The 17,728-nt window shown below is 34.1% G+C and overlaps 3 protein-coding genes across 3 annotated transcripts; 2 read left to right on the top strand and 1 right to left on the bottom strand.

Moving 5' to 3' along the window:
* Positions 1 to 180: 180 nt before the first annotated feature.
* LOC120263915 lies at positions 181 to 3,358 on the top strand. The gene is made up of 5 exons (XM_039271895.1): positions 181 to 963; positions 1,503 to 1,561; positions 1,665 to 1,793; positions 2,324 to 2,459; positions 2,784 to 3,358. Exons 1-5 carry the CDS (start codon positions 265 to 267, stop codon positions 3,105 to 3,107), a joined length of 1,347 nt encoding a protein of 448 aa, XP_039127829.1. The 5' UTR covers positions 181 to 264; the 3' UTR covers positions 3,108 to 3,358.
* A 464-nt stretch (positions 3,359 to 3,822) lies between these two features.
* On the bottom strand, positions 3,823 to 8,517 carry LOC120263525 (THO complex subunit 4D-like). The gene is given in 8 exon segments (XM_039271466.1): positions 3,823 to 4,128; positions 4,130 to 4,175; positions 4,381 to 4,434; positions 4,960 to 5,150; positions 6,210 to 6,278; positions 6,375 to 6,518; positions 7,100 to 7,374; positions 8,265 to 8,517. Coding segments are annotated over 7 exon segments (843 nt in total). The 5' UTR covers positions 7,325 to 7,374; positions 8,265 to 8,517; the 3' UTR covers positions 3,823 to 4,014.
* Positions 8,518 to 15,980: 7,463 nt separating this feature from the next.
* LOC120263889 (nudix hydrolase 4-like) lies at positions 15,981 to 17,702 on the top strand. Its single transcript, XM_039271863.1, has 5 exons — positions 15,981 to 16,540; positions 16,603 to 16,702; positions 17,044 to 17,127; positions 17,256 to 17,384; positions 17,490 to 17,702. The coding sequence occupies exons 1-5, from the start codon at positions 16,476 to 16,478 to the stop codon at positions 17,586 to 17,588; spliced, it is 477 nt and encodes a 158-aa protein (XP_039127797.1). The 5' UTR covers positions 15,981 to 16,475; the 3' UTR covers positions 17,589 to 17,702.
* The last annotated feature ends 26 nt before the right edge of the window (positions 17,703 to 17,728 follow it).

Below are 17,728 nucleotides of genomic sequence, written 5' to 3'. Positions count from 1 at the left end.
CAGCCAAAATGCTTTATATTATTCCTAAACCTCGCCACGTGTACAATCGCGAAATTTAAAGTCTTACGTTTCATCATTTCATTCCACCAATACCTGAATTCCAGTTTCAGTTGTCATAGCCACAGCCACAAATTCACCACCCTCGTCTTCTCGGCAACTCTGTTCTTTTAGCTGGCATGGAAACGCGCATCAGTTGTTCGACGAAAAGCCCCAGAGAGCTTCGAAGCTCTCGACCACGCCGGCGCGCACGCAAGCGAGGAAGCGATGTCGGTGGCGTGCGGAGTGGAGTGCGTGGTGTGCCTCGGATGCAGCCGCTGGGCGTGGAAGCGGCTCACCTACATCGGCTCCTACGACAGCGAGTCATGGCCTCTCGGTGAGGCCGACGACTTCGAGCCCGTCCCGCGCGCGTGCCGTGCCATCCTCGCCACCTACGAGGACGATCTTTCACAGCCACGATTTCCCCCCGCCGGCGGCTACCGTATGGATCCTTCCGCGGTGTTAAAGCGCGCCACCTACTCCGATACCCAGGGCCAGTGCCCACCTTACCTGATTTATACCGATGTCGAGCATAAGGAGATCATCCTCGCCATTCGCGGCCTTAATCTCTCCAAAGAGAGCGATTACAAGGTCCTCCTTCACAATCGGCTTGGTATGCAGATGTTTGATGGGGGGTTTGTGCACTGCGGGCTCTTGAAGGCGGCGACATGGTTGCTTAATCAGGAAGCTGATGCGCTCCGGCGGCTCTGGCTTGATCGGGGGCCGGAGTATCGGCTTGTCATCGCTGGGCACTCGCTTGGATCTGGGATCGCTGCACTGATGAGCATTATCGTCGTCAATCATCGGGATCGGCTCGGAGGGATCCCTCGGAGCCATGTCCGGTGCTACGCCATTGCGCCGGCGAGGTGTACATCGTTAAACCTCGCTGTCAAGTATGCCGATGTCATCCACTCCGTTGTCCTTCAGGCAAGTTTCCTTCTTTTTTTTTCCTTGATTTTTGAATCATAATTGTTGTATTTTTTGTGATTCATACCTTGATTTGCTGATGCATTCATCTCCTGTTTCACTGTTTCTTACCTTGATTTGAAGTTCTAAGTTCTTACCATTCAAGAGAAATCCTTTTTGGATTCTAGATTATAATTAGTATAATTTGTATATTTGCCATGAAAAATGTCTTGAATTTTTTGTGATTCATGTGTTGATTTGATGCATTCGTGTCCAATTTCATTGAGTCATACGTTGATCTAAAGTTCTCAGCTTTTGAAAGGACTTTGTTTGTTTGTTTGTTTGTTTTTGTTTTTGTGCAATCTAATAGATGTGTCAGCAAAAGCTGTGCCTTTTACTAAAGCAATAGAATTACTTGACAAGAATCACATCTTTCAGGTGGATTAAATTTTGTGAGTGTACGGGTAAAGGTTTTGGGGCAAAAAAAATGTTGCTTTGTTGTCTTTATTTTTATTTTTGGTTGAAAATTGTGATCTGACATGTGTTGCACCGAATATCAGGATGATTTCTTGCCAAGAACCGCAACACCTTTGGAATACATCTTTGGATCAATCTTCTGGTATGTTGAGATTCGGATTCTGAAATTAAGTTTCTAGATTCTGTTTATTTCAGCAAATGTGAATTATAATCATTTTTAAACCAGGTCTTACTGCTTTGGACAGCTTGCCCTGTTTTTTGTTTTTGGTATGCCTGAGAGATACATTTATACCAGAAAGGAGAAAGCTTAACGATCCAAGAAGGCTTTATGCTCCTGGTCGCATGTATCACATCGTTGAAAGAAAATTTTGCAGGTACTCCAATTTCCATTGTTAACTTCACAAACTATTACTTAGTATTTCATAAATTACATTTTGGATTTGTCATCGTTTTTTGGCATGCATGAAATGGGACTTTTTTTCATTATATTATTGCTTGTAGCACATGATTTGTGGAATGAAACATGTTAGGGGTTGTCTGGTTATATATTTTCTTGTTATCAGTATCTAGAACCAAGAAAGGCATTGTTTCTATGTATTTGATCAAGAACAGAGTAATGATTTTAAGAATAGGTTTACACTGTTAAAACTTAATTGAAATGCTGTTACTTTCATCATACTAATCCGAGGAACTTACAAGAGAAAATCCGAAGTAGAATTGGTTACTCCTTTTGTTGCTGCTCTAGGAAATTCATCTGTGACTTCACACTGTTTATTTTCTGTTTTTATTTTCTGCAATGTTCTAATGGTTTCTACATTACTTTGTAGTTATATTTACTATGAAACTTGAAACTTGGAAGTGCTGAACTTTTGGTTAATGATGACTTAACTATAATCATATGTAGATGTGGAAGATTCCCTCCGGAGGTGAGAACTGCCATTCCAGTTGAAGGGCGGTTTGAACATATTGTTCTATCATGCAACACTACATCTGATCATGGAATTATTTGGATAGAACGAGAAGCACAGAAAGCTCTAGATGTAAGGGAATGTTAAAGCTTTATATATATATATATATATATCTTTGCTTTCCTTTATTGATTTTGGTTTTCCATCCTGATGCTACAAATTGAACAGATACAAGTACTAGTGATTATCGATAACCAGGAATTGTTAATTTTTATACTTAGAATTGGTTCTTTGCAGCTTTTATCTGTTTCTGTAAAAAGAGATCCAATCTCTTGTATTCACGTGAATTTGCATACAATTTAGACATTGAAAATTTGTATACACGTCCAAAGACTTTTGACTTTTTATTACCTATATAGTAAATTCTGAATATAGTTTTCTTTCTATTATTTCCAGAGAATTAGAGAAAACACAAAGGCGACGACTCCACCACCATTGCAAAAAATGGAAAGGAAACAGACATTCGAGAAGGAACACAAGGATGCACTGGAAAGAGCCGTGACCTTAAATGTACCGCATGCTGTACCACCAACAGAAGCTTCTACGGAAGAAGACACTAGTGAAGGCGCATTTGCCGAGTCCCAAAAGGAAGAAACCTCAAGTAGCAATTTGAAATCCAGTGGGAAGCCTAATTGGAATGAATTGGTAGAGAAGCTTTTTGACAGGAGTGAGTCTGGTAACCTAGTTTTAAAGGAAGATGCCAATGTTGCAGTTCATTAGTGAACACTTATTTTAGTTTTAAGTTTTTACTGAGTGATCGTTCTTTCTCTGCAACAGAAATAAGGCTTTGCTTTTGATTACTCTAGTTCTTTCGGTTAGATTATTTGTACATGTTTCAGCAAGACCAGTCTGATGAGCTTGTGGATACAGAATAAATTTTATTTGCTTTTGCTTTACTGTTCCCACTGAATCTCTGTATCATATGGATTAAATGACCTTTTCATTATGTATTTACAGAAGTTTAAATTGTATTCTTTCATGTTAAGCTTATATATATAGCCAGCTATGAAAGCTAAAATTACAGATGCACCTCAAGAGATTTCCTTGAACTCTTGAGAATTTTGCTTGTGTGCATACATAAAAAATAGTCTATGTTCCTAGATTACTGTTTTTCAGGGGGAACATTTAATCACATCCAATAACTGTTTATTTATATAGATAATATATATCATTTACTGCTTATGATACATCCAAAACATTTTTTGATACTATTTATGATGATTGTAACCGTATAATTATCAACGATGGAAATTTATATCAACGATGGCTAAATTTCTAGAGACGTCCCTAAAAATTAAATCTAGAAAACATCCTCAGATTACTCATCCTCTATATATATATACTCTAATGAGTCTAATATAATTAATTACTTTTAATTATGTGGATTTTTTTAAGGCGTATATTTGTTGTTAAAAATCACATCAATTTTGTGATATAACCACACAAGCAAACCAAACTTTTACTCCTAAACAGAATGATTATCAGATTACTACAAAGGTTCCGAGACACATAAAAACTTCAAATCTCAACAGCAGCAAAGTTTGTGATTCTAATGACAAGATAATAACAAGCTCACAAGCAAAGCAGAGTAAATCCTACAGTTCCATTTGTTACAGTCCATGCCACATCATGAAGTGTTCATTGCGTCGGTGTGATAAGTCTCCAGCTCCTTGTCCAACTCAGCTGCTGATTTCTCCACAGGTTGGCTCCTCCCACGGCCTCGGCCACGCCCGCCACGTCCCACGGCCACGGCCTCGGCCTCTCCCTCGGAAACCTCCACGATTCCATCTGCTTACAGAAAAAAATTTAATTTATAAACTACAAGTTTACCAAGAATGGCATCCAATCAGAATAACCTCAACCGAAAGGATTCACTAGACCAGTAAAACCCCAAATCAAATATTGAACACTTCTTCGACAATAGTGAGACTAGTTTGTCTAAATTTAACAAAAGCACATGCATCCAGATGTCGCCATATATATAAAAACTCACCCAGATGCACGATTGAAGGGTCCATAGCCACCTTCACCACCACCGGCTTTTGGCCTAAAACACCAGGTTTATAAATGAGTAAGCTGTAATGTAATGACAATATATAATCACAAAATGCAGCATGAAAACATTGAAAAGTAAACCATAGAGAACAAAAAATGCTGCGTTTCATAAGAAACAAAAAGGTAAATTCAAAAGAACCATAACTACATTACATCTTTTCATGTTCAAGTTCACTGAAGATTAAGTCAAGCAGCTGTTTTATGTATTTGAATCACTCTTTTAAGGAATTTTTAAATAAGGTATATTTTGCTATACAACAGTGTAGCACATTCAAAACAATAATACTCCATATGAATTTTCACATATGACATATGCATGCTTCCCTATAGTTATTTGGCCTAAACTTATCAAAAGAACACATTAACCGTAAACATAAAGCTCATAAAACCAAGCATCAATCATGTCAGCTAATAATAAACTGTACATCATGTATGCTAGTTTGTAGAATTTTTTTGTAGTGGAAAAGACAGCAGGATATAATAAAGCAGTAACAGAAACAAAAGGAAGATTGCATACATCATCACAACTGTTCTCCTTCCTCTTCCATTGATCACATCAACTATGTTTACCCGAGGAGTAACAGGCAGGCCAATATTAGGGCCTATCTCTTCTATTTTCATAGGTTTTCCATCGAGCTGAACATTATTATATCGTTTAAAAGCAGCCAAGGCATCGCTTCTTCTCACATATACCACCTCAGCAGATCCCTGTGAGCAGTTCAAAGGATACAACCATCATGAACTCACACTAGTACTGTCAGACATAATGACGCAAAGAAAATATCACACAACTGTTTCATATCAATATCGCAAAAATATTTAACAAACTGCTATAGCAGTGCAGATTAGAAAATAAAATAAAGCATAGGCTAGAAGTAAAGAAGAGAATAATTGAATCGCCATTAAGTGTCAAATTTAAAGCCAGGATAAAGTTCACCGCATAAAATCTAGATGAAAAATTCAGCCTTGCATCAACAACAAAAGCATGTTTGACCCAATGATCTAAACCAGCATAAAGCTCCTTTAAGATATTATAACTTTTCTTGGTTATTTAATAAATGTTTGGCAGACCACACATAAGCAGTTTCTAAGCATAAACAAAAAGATGTCTTATCACACAACCACCAATTTATAGAACAACTCTATGAAAACTAATGGAGAAAGATGGCATTGTTTTTTCTTTGATATTACTTCCCCCCACAAAGCTCTACAGACGAGCCCCTTTACTAACAAAGTTCAAGAAGTTTCCTTATGCTAAATTAAACTCAACTTATAGGAAGATTAAAAAGAACAAAAACAAATCAGAGAAAAGTGAGGATCTAAGGCAACACAAGAGGCCAGCAATCACCTAAATTCAGGTAGCAGTCAAGGTTCTTTGACTCTTACAGGTTTTATAAGAAACAACTTGTATTCAAAAGGTCATTAATCTTGCCAACATCGATAAGTACAGAAAGACAATTCAACATGACAGAAGGCATGGCTCTGCTTAATACTAATCATGACAAATACTAAAAGGAAGTGAGCCCTATCTCTAAAGATAGAACAACTTCATGACAAAATGTATGTCCATTTGCATATAGCATCGCTCCAAGAATAAATACAGTCCAATGATTTTACTGCCCTGACCTATATATCAAAATCACACCTATATTAAAGTATCAGGTTAGTACATAAACTGCCACATAAGAAGATGTTTAAAATGTTGATATATTCTTAACAAAGCACTACATCAGAATAAAGATCAGCTAGGGAAGAAAAAACGCTCACAGTTGGGCGCCCATTTCTGTCATAGTGAACTGCACATCGCTTCAAATCACCAACCTCAGAAAAAAGCTCCTAAAAGCATGGGAAAAAGCATTGGATGAAATAATCAAAATCACATAGAGCTTTGATCACCAGTAGACATAATTATGCATGGAACAAGCAGCCAACCTTTATATCCTCATTTGACACTCTATAATCCAGGTTGGAAATGTATAATTTTGTGCCTGTTTCAATTCCTGCTAACCCAGCAGCAACCATGCTATCATTGAACAAATCATGACGCCAAATCGCATCCTTTGCTCTGCTGAAAGACTGATGGACAAATACGAACAACCAACCAGATTAAGAGAATTTAGGTCAGCATTGAGTCAGATAATAAGCACATGAACTTCGTGCAATTACAGAAAGAAATATCAATGAAGTAGCATCTTGACAAATGACATAAGAACATATCAAACCTACAGCAGTGCAACAGCCACTAGGATTGATGTTCTAGTACGACCGAGTATTTAAACCTGAATTGGTTGGCAGGTATAGCAAACAGATAAAACATGGAAGTAGAGAGCTCCACCCATCATATGCTGCAGGTATGTTATTGTGAGAGCTCCAATTGCGAAAATACAATGAGGTGAGCTCCCCTACAGAAGGATCCATGAACTAGCATAGGAAGGCTGTGGTGCCATAGTTCCACTTTTATCTAGAGGATTCTTTGGCATTCCCCTCTCAATAGTAAGTAAAATGGATATGCACCAAAACTCAAATAGCGTTATAATGTTGGTGCCTCATTCAGCCTCTTCAAACACAAAATGTTCAACATCCTCCCCTTCATTTTTGGGTTCCTAAAATTATCAGATTCCAGAACATGCAAAAAAGTGCGATAGTTTCGAGCTTGCCTTAGCTATCTTATAAGGAGATGGCCGTGCATTAACCCCAAGAGGCCCTTGTCGAGGAACACCTCTTGTCCTTCCACTGAAGTTGCCACCTCGACCTTGGCCCAAACCACGGCCACGACCTCGGCCTAGGCCTCTACCCCTTCCTCTCCCTCTTCCTCGCCCTCTCTCACTTGCATTTTTGTTCTTGATAATATCATCGAGAGACAGGTCCAAAGATGTCGCCATTCACTTCAATGATTCAATTTATGAAGATGAGAAAGAAAAATAATAATAACCTGCAATTTACAACAAAACAAGGTCATTTACTTGCCAAATTGTCCATTTACATCATTGAACAAGACATAATAAATGGAAAGAATGAGCCAATCTGATACACGAAAAATAGAAATACCATATAAAGACAGATATATTCAAAGAAGCAGCTCCAGAACCAATCACAGAACAAACATTAAATAAATAGTATTTGGTTGTAATGATAAAAGATTGATAAGACTCAGGCTACAGATCCTAAAAGATACTATAAGATAATTAAAAAAAAACACGGAATTCAAATGCAAAAATCAATACAATATCATTCAATTCATTCTTTCCTTGTTCCTTCCTTCAATCCAGTAATCCTACAAGCCACAATTGATAAAAGACCATAACCAAGATTGAGAGCAAACTAAAAATTTAAACAAGCCAATACATAGTTCCACCTTCACCTCCAATATTCACAAGAATAACTTATTGTACTAACAAATTGTTCCATCAAATCAAAGGGTTGTTCCGCAATTTTGCATATTGAACAAGAAGTTAAGAAAAGCATCACTTCATAAGATGATCCACTATGTTTTGAGTCTAAATTCTTCAATCTGATTTCTTTGCAATACTATTCCTGACAAAAGTATCAAAAATTTCACACTCCACTCCAACACATCCAAAAAGTCAAGAAAATACCCAATCCACAACGCAAAACTTCACGTATATATTCAAGAACTGCAGAACAGATCAGGAAAAAACCTATACCTACTTCAAATTCCATCCAAGAAACGCCATGTTTTACTAAAGTTGAGAACTTTCACATTATCATACACGCATGCTCAAGCTTAATGACAAGAACATTGAATCCCAGTAAAAATACAACAGAATTAACAATCAGAAAGAGCAGGAAACAGAAGATTACCCAAAAAAGATTTCAGCTTTTCTCTAACACGGAACCATAAACCAAGGGAGGATTTTCACAAAGAAAACAACGAGGATTTGAAGAGATCGCAACAATCTGAAGGGTTTTGAACAACAAATAGATAAAATTGATGAAGGATTCGCTAGAGCACCGGAAAGATCAGAATTCTCAGAACAAGAGATCAGTGGGGGAAGTGGAAACCCTAGATCAAATTTTAGGGTTTGAAGAGTTGAAGAATCAAATGACATGATTGGGGCAAATATATAATATTTTACTCTTTGTTGGGCCTGGGCCTGAGCCAGAAACCCGGCCCTTAACTATTCAAAAATTACAAATAAATCAAAAATTAAAAATAAAAAAAAAACAAATCTCGAAGAATCCTTCGTGAACTTAATTTTTTTTTAATTATTATTTTAATATATATATAGTTTTTAGAGAAATTTCAATAATTTTTTTTTTATTTTTCTTGCTTTTCAATATCTTCCCAACAACTTTTTTGTGTGCATCCCCATCCAAATTTTAGAAAGCAAATTTTTTTAAAAAGTGAAAATGTCAAGGGATTATTTTGAAAAGTGAAAAAATTATATATTAATAATTAAAATTAACTGCACTTTTAATTCATAAACTTTGTAATAGTTTTTTTTTTAAGGTTTTTTATATTTTAAAAAATTCAATATAGTCATAAATTTTAACTTTTTAGTTTTTTTTATTTCATTAAAAATAGAATGGCTATGCTTTTACCATGTCAATATCTAATAAAACAAAATAAAAGTCCATACTAAATATTTTTTTCAAAGTTCCAACTAAATCAACAACACAAAAACTAAAAATTCTCCAAATAATTAAAACATTTACATTTCATATATCATCCATGCCTAGAAATTAATCACAGAGAACCACATCTACTTTCAACAACAAAAGCAAGAACAAACCTTCTTATATTCACATAACAACGCAACCATCAAAACTCAAAAACCCTACACTTCTCTCCTTCATGCCTAACCATAGGAGGAAGACAGACTAACTAAAATTCTAAAAAATAAAACATCATAAACTAATTTATCTTACAACATACATATATATATATATATATATAGTGAAATACATGAAAGAAATACTGGTCAATGACCGACATAGATCGGCCGGCCGGAGGCGAGGCCTAACCGGGACCGGGATACTTGCCGGGAAAGATCCCGGTAAGCCGGCCTCGTCTCCGGCTTGACCCAAGGATGCAATTGTTTCTTTATCTTCTCATCTTCTTGCTTGATCTTCTTCACTTGGCTATGAATTAGAACAACTCCATCACCTTCTTTTTTGCTTCTTCTTTCCTCCATCTTAATATTCTCCATTGAACCTTCTCCTCTATATAACTTCAAATATATTTTTTCCTTCTTATTAATTCCTATGTCTAACTTCAAATATATATAGAGACAAATGTAATGTGATTGGTTAGTTTGGGACGGCTCTCTAATGGACAGTTGGAGAAAAGTGTTTGGCGGCTCAACCATTTTCATGCCTACATGACCATTTGGAACTAAATTAGTTGGGGGTGATTAATGGTCTAATCAAAGGTTAGATGTTGAATGACTCAATTGATGCATGCCACGTGGATTATTTGGTTTGGTTAGATGTTGAGTGAGTCAATTGATTCATGCCATGTGGATCATGAGTCAATGTCCATGTTCCTGTTTGATTTGGGTTTGGATTCTAATCATGAATTTGATCTGGCAAAGTCTTGTTCGTCAAATATATTGATTTGTGTTTTGATTTTATTCATAAGTTTGATCTGGCGGGGTCTTGTTCGTGAAATTTCTTGATGAGTATAAATGATATTTTTCAGTGTTTTTTTAGTAAATTAAGCAGTTTTGTTCTTAAACCATTATTATAAAAAGAGTCCGCACCTTCTAGGAACGTCTGTGAAATTGAATTCTACAAATATGTTGAACCGTTGGATTGAAAATCGGCTATTTCTTAAACACAACTTTCCTTATCCTTACCATAGTCTTGACCCAAATGGTTGCGATGGAAGTTTCGACAATTCCCTTTGCTTGTCTTCCTGGTCCCGTAGACTTGCTTTCTCTCTCGATTGAAGTTTTGAGATCAGTTGATTATGCCTGGTGTGTGTGCCTGTCAAGATCCAACGGTCTTAAACATCAGTGAGCAACTAAATAGTATTATCATATTTGTTTTAGTATGGTACTATTTAGTTAGATGTATATTCGTTTTCCAACCCGATTTCTTTTAGTATGGTACTATTTATATATTCGTTTTCCTATATTTCTCTCTATCTCTTATTTTTTTGTCAATTACGGACATTTTATGAAAGTTCAAAGTTAGATGTATTCTTTTACAAAAACATATGAGCGTATGTTTATTGGAATTTTTATTTTCAAAAAAAAAATCTAGGCTTTAAAAAAAATGGAATTAGAAGTGTTTAATTTATGGAATAATTTTTTTAATAATAAGTAGTTGAAATATTTTAATAAAATTTAATGATTAAGATGATTTTTTATTAATTAATAGTGCCATTTGGATGATGAGTCATCTTCAACCTCAATAATTTGGCAGATTTTTGTTGGCCAAAATTATTGATACATATAAACGAGATATTATTATGTATAAAGTTATTTGTTTTTAGCCACAAGTTGATATAAAATAGTTTAATGGTTGAGCTAAGCTAACCCCCTTTGTTTGATTGATGATGGTGATGAGTTGCCTAATTATCTAATTCAAATATCATTATGATTAAATTAATTTATAATTAGTGTTAATCACAAATAAATTTGTCGAAATTGGAAATGGTTTCCTTATTAATTAGACATACAAGGACATGACTTAGACTCTTCATTAAAATTACCAAAATAAATATATAAATAAATAATTCAGTGGAACTGATCTAATTTTCATAATGTAATACGTGTCATACAGTTTGTGTTGAATTATTTGGTTTTAATTAATTCATTAATTGATATTTATTTCAACTCCATGCGACGTGTATGGTCCATTCTTAATAACAAAAAAAAAAAAATTATGTATTTTAAATTTATTATAATTTAAATATTTAAAGTTATATTTTTGAAAATTTATTTTTATTAATAAAAGTCAAATTGTCGAACAAAATTGTGTGATCAAACTTTGGTCAAAGGACATGCAAAATATCATTCAAAGATTTATTGCTTTTAAATGTTTGAATGTGACCACAATGTTTGATATGGCTCAAATCAAATTAAGGATCCGTCTAGAACACTCCAGTTCTTACGTTCTATAATTGATGTGATTAATTAATTAATTAATTAATACTACATCTTTAATATCAATTTTGAAATTTTGTGATTCATTAATTGTTTCATTATTTAATTTCAAAGAGAAGAAAGTTCATTTTATATACTCAATCTTTATTTTTTTAATTAATTACAATCCAAAATAGTATATGATTATATTAATGTTTGATTATTAATTAAAGCAACAACTCCACTCAAAAATTTGTCAAGAAAGGAAGCATGTATAAAAATATATCAGTTACAGAAATTTCTAAAAATTTATTAATTTAGTCAGGTGTCATTTAGAATAATAAAAGTCTATCACGTGTGTTCTTAAAAGATTTATAAAAATTATATCGAGCTAATATGTTTTATTTACCATGTAATCCATTTAGAATAATGAAAGAGAAGAATACTGCTTTTTGCAGGAGATATACCTGGGATTTATTTAAATAGTATTTTAAACAATTAATAAACAGTATTTTGCTTAAACAAAAATAAATATATATATGAAATAAATTTTAATTTTCTCAGTCATGCTTTGAGAGTCGTGCTTTAAGATTCATGTTTTGAGATTCGTGCCCAAAGATCGCAGGCATCTTATAGAATCCGCCATTGATGAGAGCTCGATGCTTTGAAGCCATTGTGAAAGCTCTCTCTCTCTCTCACACTGAGCCACCTCCATTGCACTAGCAATGGCCTCTTCTCCAAACCACTGCTGCAATGGAGAAGCATCATCTCATGTGTATCACTCTCTATATCTGCTTTTGAGCACGCCCTTGAGGTGCTTGATGTTTTGCCGCTGAGAAGGAACCTTTCTTCAAATCACATCCAAGGTGCTTACTTTAATCTAGATTTCACTTTGGAGTAGTGAGAATTCAGTTCCTTAGCTTTTGCCTAACCTCCCGGTAAAATTTTCTACTCTTAAAAGTGTTTATATGGCGCTCAATCTCCTGTTGTTGTTGTTGTTGTGTAGGATTTAGATGTAATTATATGTAGAATTTAGATTTAATTCTATGTATCTCAAGGCGAGTCTTGTCTCAATTGTGAAGTCGATGAAACAAATAGTGAATGCAGAGAGCAATGCTCCTAAGAAATATACAACTGCAAGCAAGAATGTCTCTTTTGATGCTTGATATGAAAAGACAATTTATTTATTTATTTTGGTTTTGATGTAAAACTAATGTGCCAGGATTATAGATAGATTCAATTTTCAGTATGCGTAATCTTCGTTAAAAACTGATTGTTTCCTCTAAGAACAATGTTAAACCAAGTTCTCTTTGATATTTCCATTTTCAGATTCATCTGATGCTTAATATCATACATTGTTGAGGTTACTTGAGAGCACTAATTTAGAGGGCTGTCATTTCTACTGAACTGAGTGAATGTGAATGAAATACATGTTCATCTACTTTGATTGTAAAGGAAAATCAAATTCAGATGTGTTGGAATTCAGAAAAAAATTTCAATGATGAATAGAATATGTATATTTCACCACTGCATTATATCACTTAGGTTTCAGATATTTGATTGAATTTGGATGTACCAGAGTTTTGCAAGCAGCTCGATGGAGGTTTCATTTTGGCATTTGTTTATAGATCATTGGTTCTTTAGCTTTATTATGTCAGGAAACAATGGAGTCTGCTTTATTGGTATGAAAGATACAAAGATATTTGTCTTGCTGGAACATGGCAGTAGATAAAGGGTGCAGAGATTTCTTTCGGTTTTGCATTTAGTATCAACCAAGAATTGGAGGTTTTTTCTGATATTTGAGAGATTACTTTTGCACATTATACTTTATTCACTGCAAGTTGAAATTGTTTTCCATTATCAAAAGATAAGCCCGGGTTCTATTCTTTCATACTTTAGAATTGTAAGTTTAGATTCTATATCTATTCAGTTTCAAGTGTTTGGTTTTAGCATTTCGTCTGAGAGTTGTTTCACAAGTTACCAAACTTATAATGAGATGCTGTATCTTGACTTACACTTCAAATCAAGATACAACAACTGGAGCTATCACCAAAGCTCTGCTTATTAACAAGTAAACACTCTCTAAACTGTCTTGAGTATGCTTGCCTTATATCTTTATGCATTCTAACTCTTGTGGCGTACCATTTTATTTCACAGCACACACGCATGCACTCTCCTATCAAATGGCTTGTTCATTTCCTTATACTTCAGAGCTGTGTAACATCATGAGTATCTTGTTTCAGTGCAAGTAATCCTCAGTTAAAACCAATTGTTTTCTCTAGGACCAATGTTAGACCAATTTCTATTCGCTATTTGCTTTTTCAAGTTCAATTTATGTTTAACATCATCCCTTGGTGAGATTATTTGAGAGCACTAATTTAGAGGGATGCCATTTCTACTGAACTGAGTGAATGTGAAATGCAAATCATCTACCTTTATTGTAAAGGCTAATCAAATTCAATGTGTTAGAATTCAGAAAAATATTTAATAATGACTAGAATGTATATTTCACCACTATATTATACCATTTCAGGTTTCAGATATTTAATTGGATTTAGATTGTGCTAGAGTTTGCCAAGTAGATAGATGGAGCTTTCATTTTGGCATTTGTTTATAAATGGTTGGCTCTTTAGCATTATGTCAGGAACCATAATTAGAGTTTGTTTTCTTGGTATGAAAGCTGCTAAGGCATGGAGCTTGCTAGACATGGTAGTAGATAAAGGTTGCAGTGTTCTTTTGGTTCTGGATTTTGTGTCAACCAAGAATTTTGAGTTGTTATTTCTTCTGATATTTAACAGATTACTTTTGTGCATTATACTTTGTTGCATAGGAAATTGAAATTGTTTTCAGTTGTCAAAAGAGAAGCCTGGATTCTGTTCTTTCATACTTTAGAATTGTAAGTCTAGACTCTATATATTTAATGTAAAGTGTTCAGATTGTAGCATATCAGCTGAATTGTATCACAAGATACAAACTTGGATTGAGATGCAGTTTCTTGACTTACAATCCAAATCAAGATACAACAACTGGAGCTATCACCCAAGCTCTGCTTATCAGCAAGTAGAAACACCCTAAAGTGCCTTGAGCATGCTTGCCTTATATTTTCATGCATTCCAACTCTTGTGAGATACCCTTGTATTTCACAAAGCATGCACACACTCCCCTATCAAATGGCTTATTTGCATCCAAGTGTAGTTAGAATCGTACGATTCTCGATACGAATCGTACGATTCATATCGTTTTTCATCCGTAACGGTTTGAATCTTATAAAAGAATCGAATTTGATCTAGAATCGTTTGAATCGGTCCCGAATCGGCCGAATCGATATGAATCAAGAAGATCAATGATTCCTAGCTAAGATGAGTTTTAAATTAAAAACCAGTCTTTGTAGGAAAGGAAGAGCTTGACGATACAAATACCAAAATTATAAAAAAGAAAATCAAAGTAAAAGGCAGAATAAAAAGAGTAAGAAGCATAGGAGGAAGGAGAATTTTGTTGTTTTATTCCAACATCCTCAACAAAGGTATTTTACACCATCTCTTCATCTTTCTTGATGTTCTTCTCTTTTACTTTTAAATTCTTTATTATAATGTATGCTATCAACTATTTTAATTATTATAAAATTTCTTTAAATTAGTGATTATTTAATTAACCTTTAAATTTGTTATCCAAAAACAAATTCAAAGATTAATTAAAAAATAATGTTTTTTTTAAATTTTAATGTCAAATTAATTTGTTATCTTAAAAACCTTGTTATGGAAAGAAATCTTTTTAATTTAAAAACTAATCTTTAACATAATTTAATCTTTCTGTGATTATTCAATTAATTTTTAAATCTGAATTATTTTTAAAATAGCTAATGTTTTTTTTAAAAATATATATATATATATATATAGGTTTGTTTAATACTTGAAAATGACTTCTGAGCTTAAAACAAGATCTCAAGAAAATGTCTTCCAAACTAGTTTATGTTTAATGCATGACTTAGAATTTTTATTTTTTATTTTTTTTTTATATACTCATGTTATATATATATATATATATATATATATATATATATATATATATATATATGATTTTGAAATGTTGAACCGAATCTTACGATTCGATTCACTCATTCACGATTCTTGATTTACAAATTTAGAATTTCAATTCACGATTCGAATCTCAATTTGACTACTTTGTTTGCATCTATAAATAAAGGCACTCTTAGGAAGAGTGGAAATATCCTAATGCTAGTTAAGGGCCCTAAAAAAGGCAACATAAAAGTGGAATCCTGAGTCATGTTGTTCGTGTAATCCACTGGACAATTTCCGATGTCTTTCTTTGCTATAGGTGCACAATGTTAAAGCCAAGTTATATTGCTTTGGTATATTTAATATTAGTAACTCAGACCCTTTTGTTATATTAACTTAATTAAGAAGATATGTTTAGATAACCCGAGAACATTTCTTGTTCCTTAATCTGAAACTAATGAGCTGCTTCTTGGAATTGAGGCATTATCTATGTCATCTCTTTAAAGGTAGCCAAAAAAAAATGATACAAATATAGCATTGGTTCTTTCAGAAGTGCTAACCACGTACTTCTTTCTAATTGATCAGTGTACATCCACTGGAGATGAAAAGCAAAGATAGAAAGTTCCCTGTATACCACTTCAATTCATTAAAGAAGTTTCTTAGTTTCATTTTCTGATGATAGGTTATCAAGATCAAAACAAGTGTGAACTCATTTCTGTTTTACATGAATAAATAGTATATTGATATTACTATGTAATAGTTTAAACGGTATAGTGCTAAATAGAATGAAAAGATCCGTCCCAGAAAGTTCAGTTGCATTCTCTCGCTTTCTCTCTTTATTAATAAGTCTGCTTCAAGATGCTTGCAAGAACCATAGAGCCTGCACAACCATATATATATATATATAGCCTTGATCTTGGAAGTTGAAAGAGGATGATATAGAAAGGAAGACAAGGATAGTGGCCATGGTGTCTAGACAAGGAAGGCAGGATCAACGGTACAATCACAATGGACATCGTCTTATTGTCGGGTGTGTTCCTCTTTACTTTTCATTACCAACAACTTCAAGATTGCTTACATTTAATAATGCAGGTGCATTCCTTATAGAATCAAGATGGATAATAAACAAAGTGAACAAGTGGAGGTTCTGGTCATCACTTCTCAGAAAGGCCATGGCATGATGTTCCCAAAGGTATATATATATATATATATATATATTTGCAGATTATAGTTCAACATCTTTAGTTGTATGTTGCCAACAACCTGTGGGTCTATTGGTATACGGGTCCCTGATAGAGCTCTCATCGAGTGGTGAGAGTTCGATTCTCTGAGCAGCATTTGTGGGAGTTGTGAATAGTGGTTGTGCACGAGTGATTAAAGCGCCCACGTTAGCGCGGTCTCGTCCCCACTTGTTTCACCGAGGCTTGTGCACGTCCCTGGAGTCTCTAGTGGGTTCGCCCCGCTCCTCTTCCAAAAAAAAAAACATCTTTAGTTGTATGTTTAATTAATTGCATGCATATACATGTTTGATAGGGTGGATGGGAGCTTGGTGAAACAATGAAAGAAGGTGCATGTAGAGAAGTAATGGAAGAAGCTGGTGTACAAGGAGATGTTGAGGTTAGTCATGCATTCATATATATATATACATATTAATTAGACTTTCGATTGAATAATAACTTGATCTTGTTTTCGTTAGCGTGTAAGAATTTTATTTGAATGAGCTTATAATGCAATGTTATTTACAGTATTTGCTTGGTAAATGGGGTTATGAAAGCAAGAGACATGATATCTTTCATGAAGCTTTTATGTTTTCTTTGAAAGTCACTGAAGAACTTGTTCAATGGCCTGAAATGGTTTCCCGAAACCGAAAATGGGTACGAAAACTGGTTATCTTGTTTATTTTTATTTTTATTTTTATGATTAAATATGCAAATGGAAATATTTATGTTTATTTGATGATTTTTTTGGTGATTAATTAGGCTACAATTGAGGAAGCAAGACAAGGGTGTCAACATGCATGGATGAAAGAAGCACTGGAAACATTGGTTTTACTCTCGTCTATAATGAAAAAATGGTGATGTTTTAGGGTTTAATTTTGCATGTATGTCCTTATGAAACCTTATAATTGCATGACAATTTTGATTCTCTATACAAGCAATTACTAATTTTGAAGGGTTGTGTATGCAAATATATTCTAGGTTTTAACTCAAATATTTGC

Source organism: Dioscorea cayenensis, chromosome 6 (assembly GCF_009730915.1).
Source record: "Dioscorea cayenensis subsp. rotundata cultivar TDr96_F1 chromosome 6, TDr96_F1_v2_PseudoChromosome.rev07_lg8_w22 25.fasta, whole genome shotgun sequence".
NCBI classification, from domain to species: Eukaryota; Viridiplantae; Streptophyta; class Magnoliopsida; order Dioscoreales; family Dioscoreaceae; genus Dioscorea; species Dioscorea cayenensis.
The sequence above is the reverse complement of the archived record's forward strand: the minus strand, read 5'-3'. Positions and strand labels throughout refer to the sequence as shown.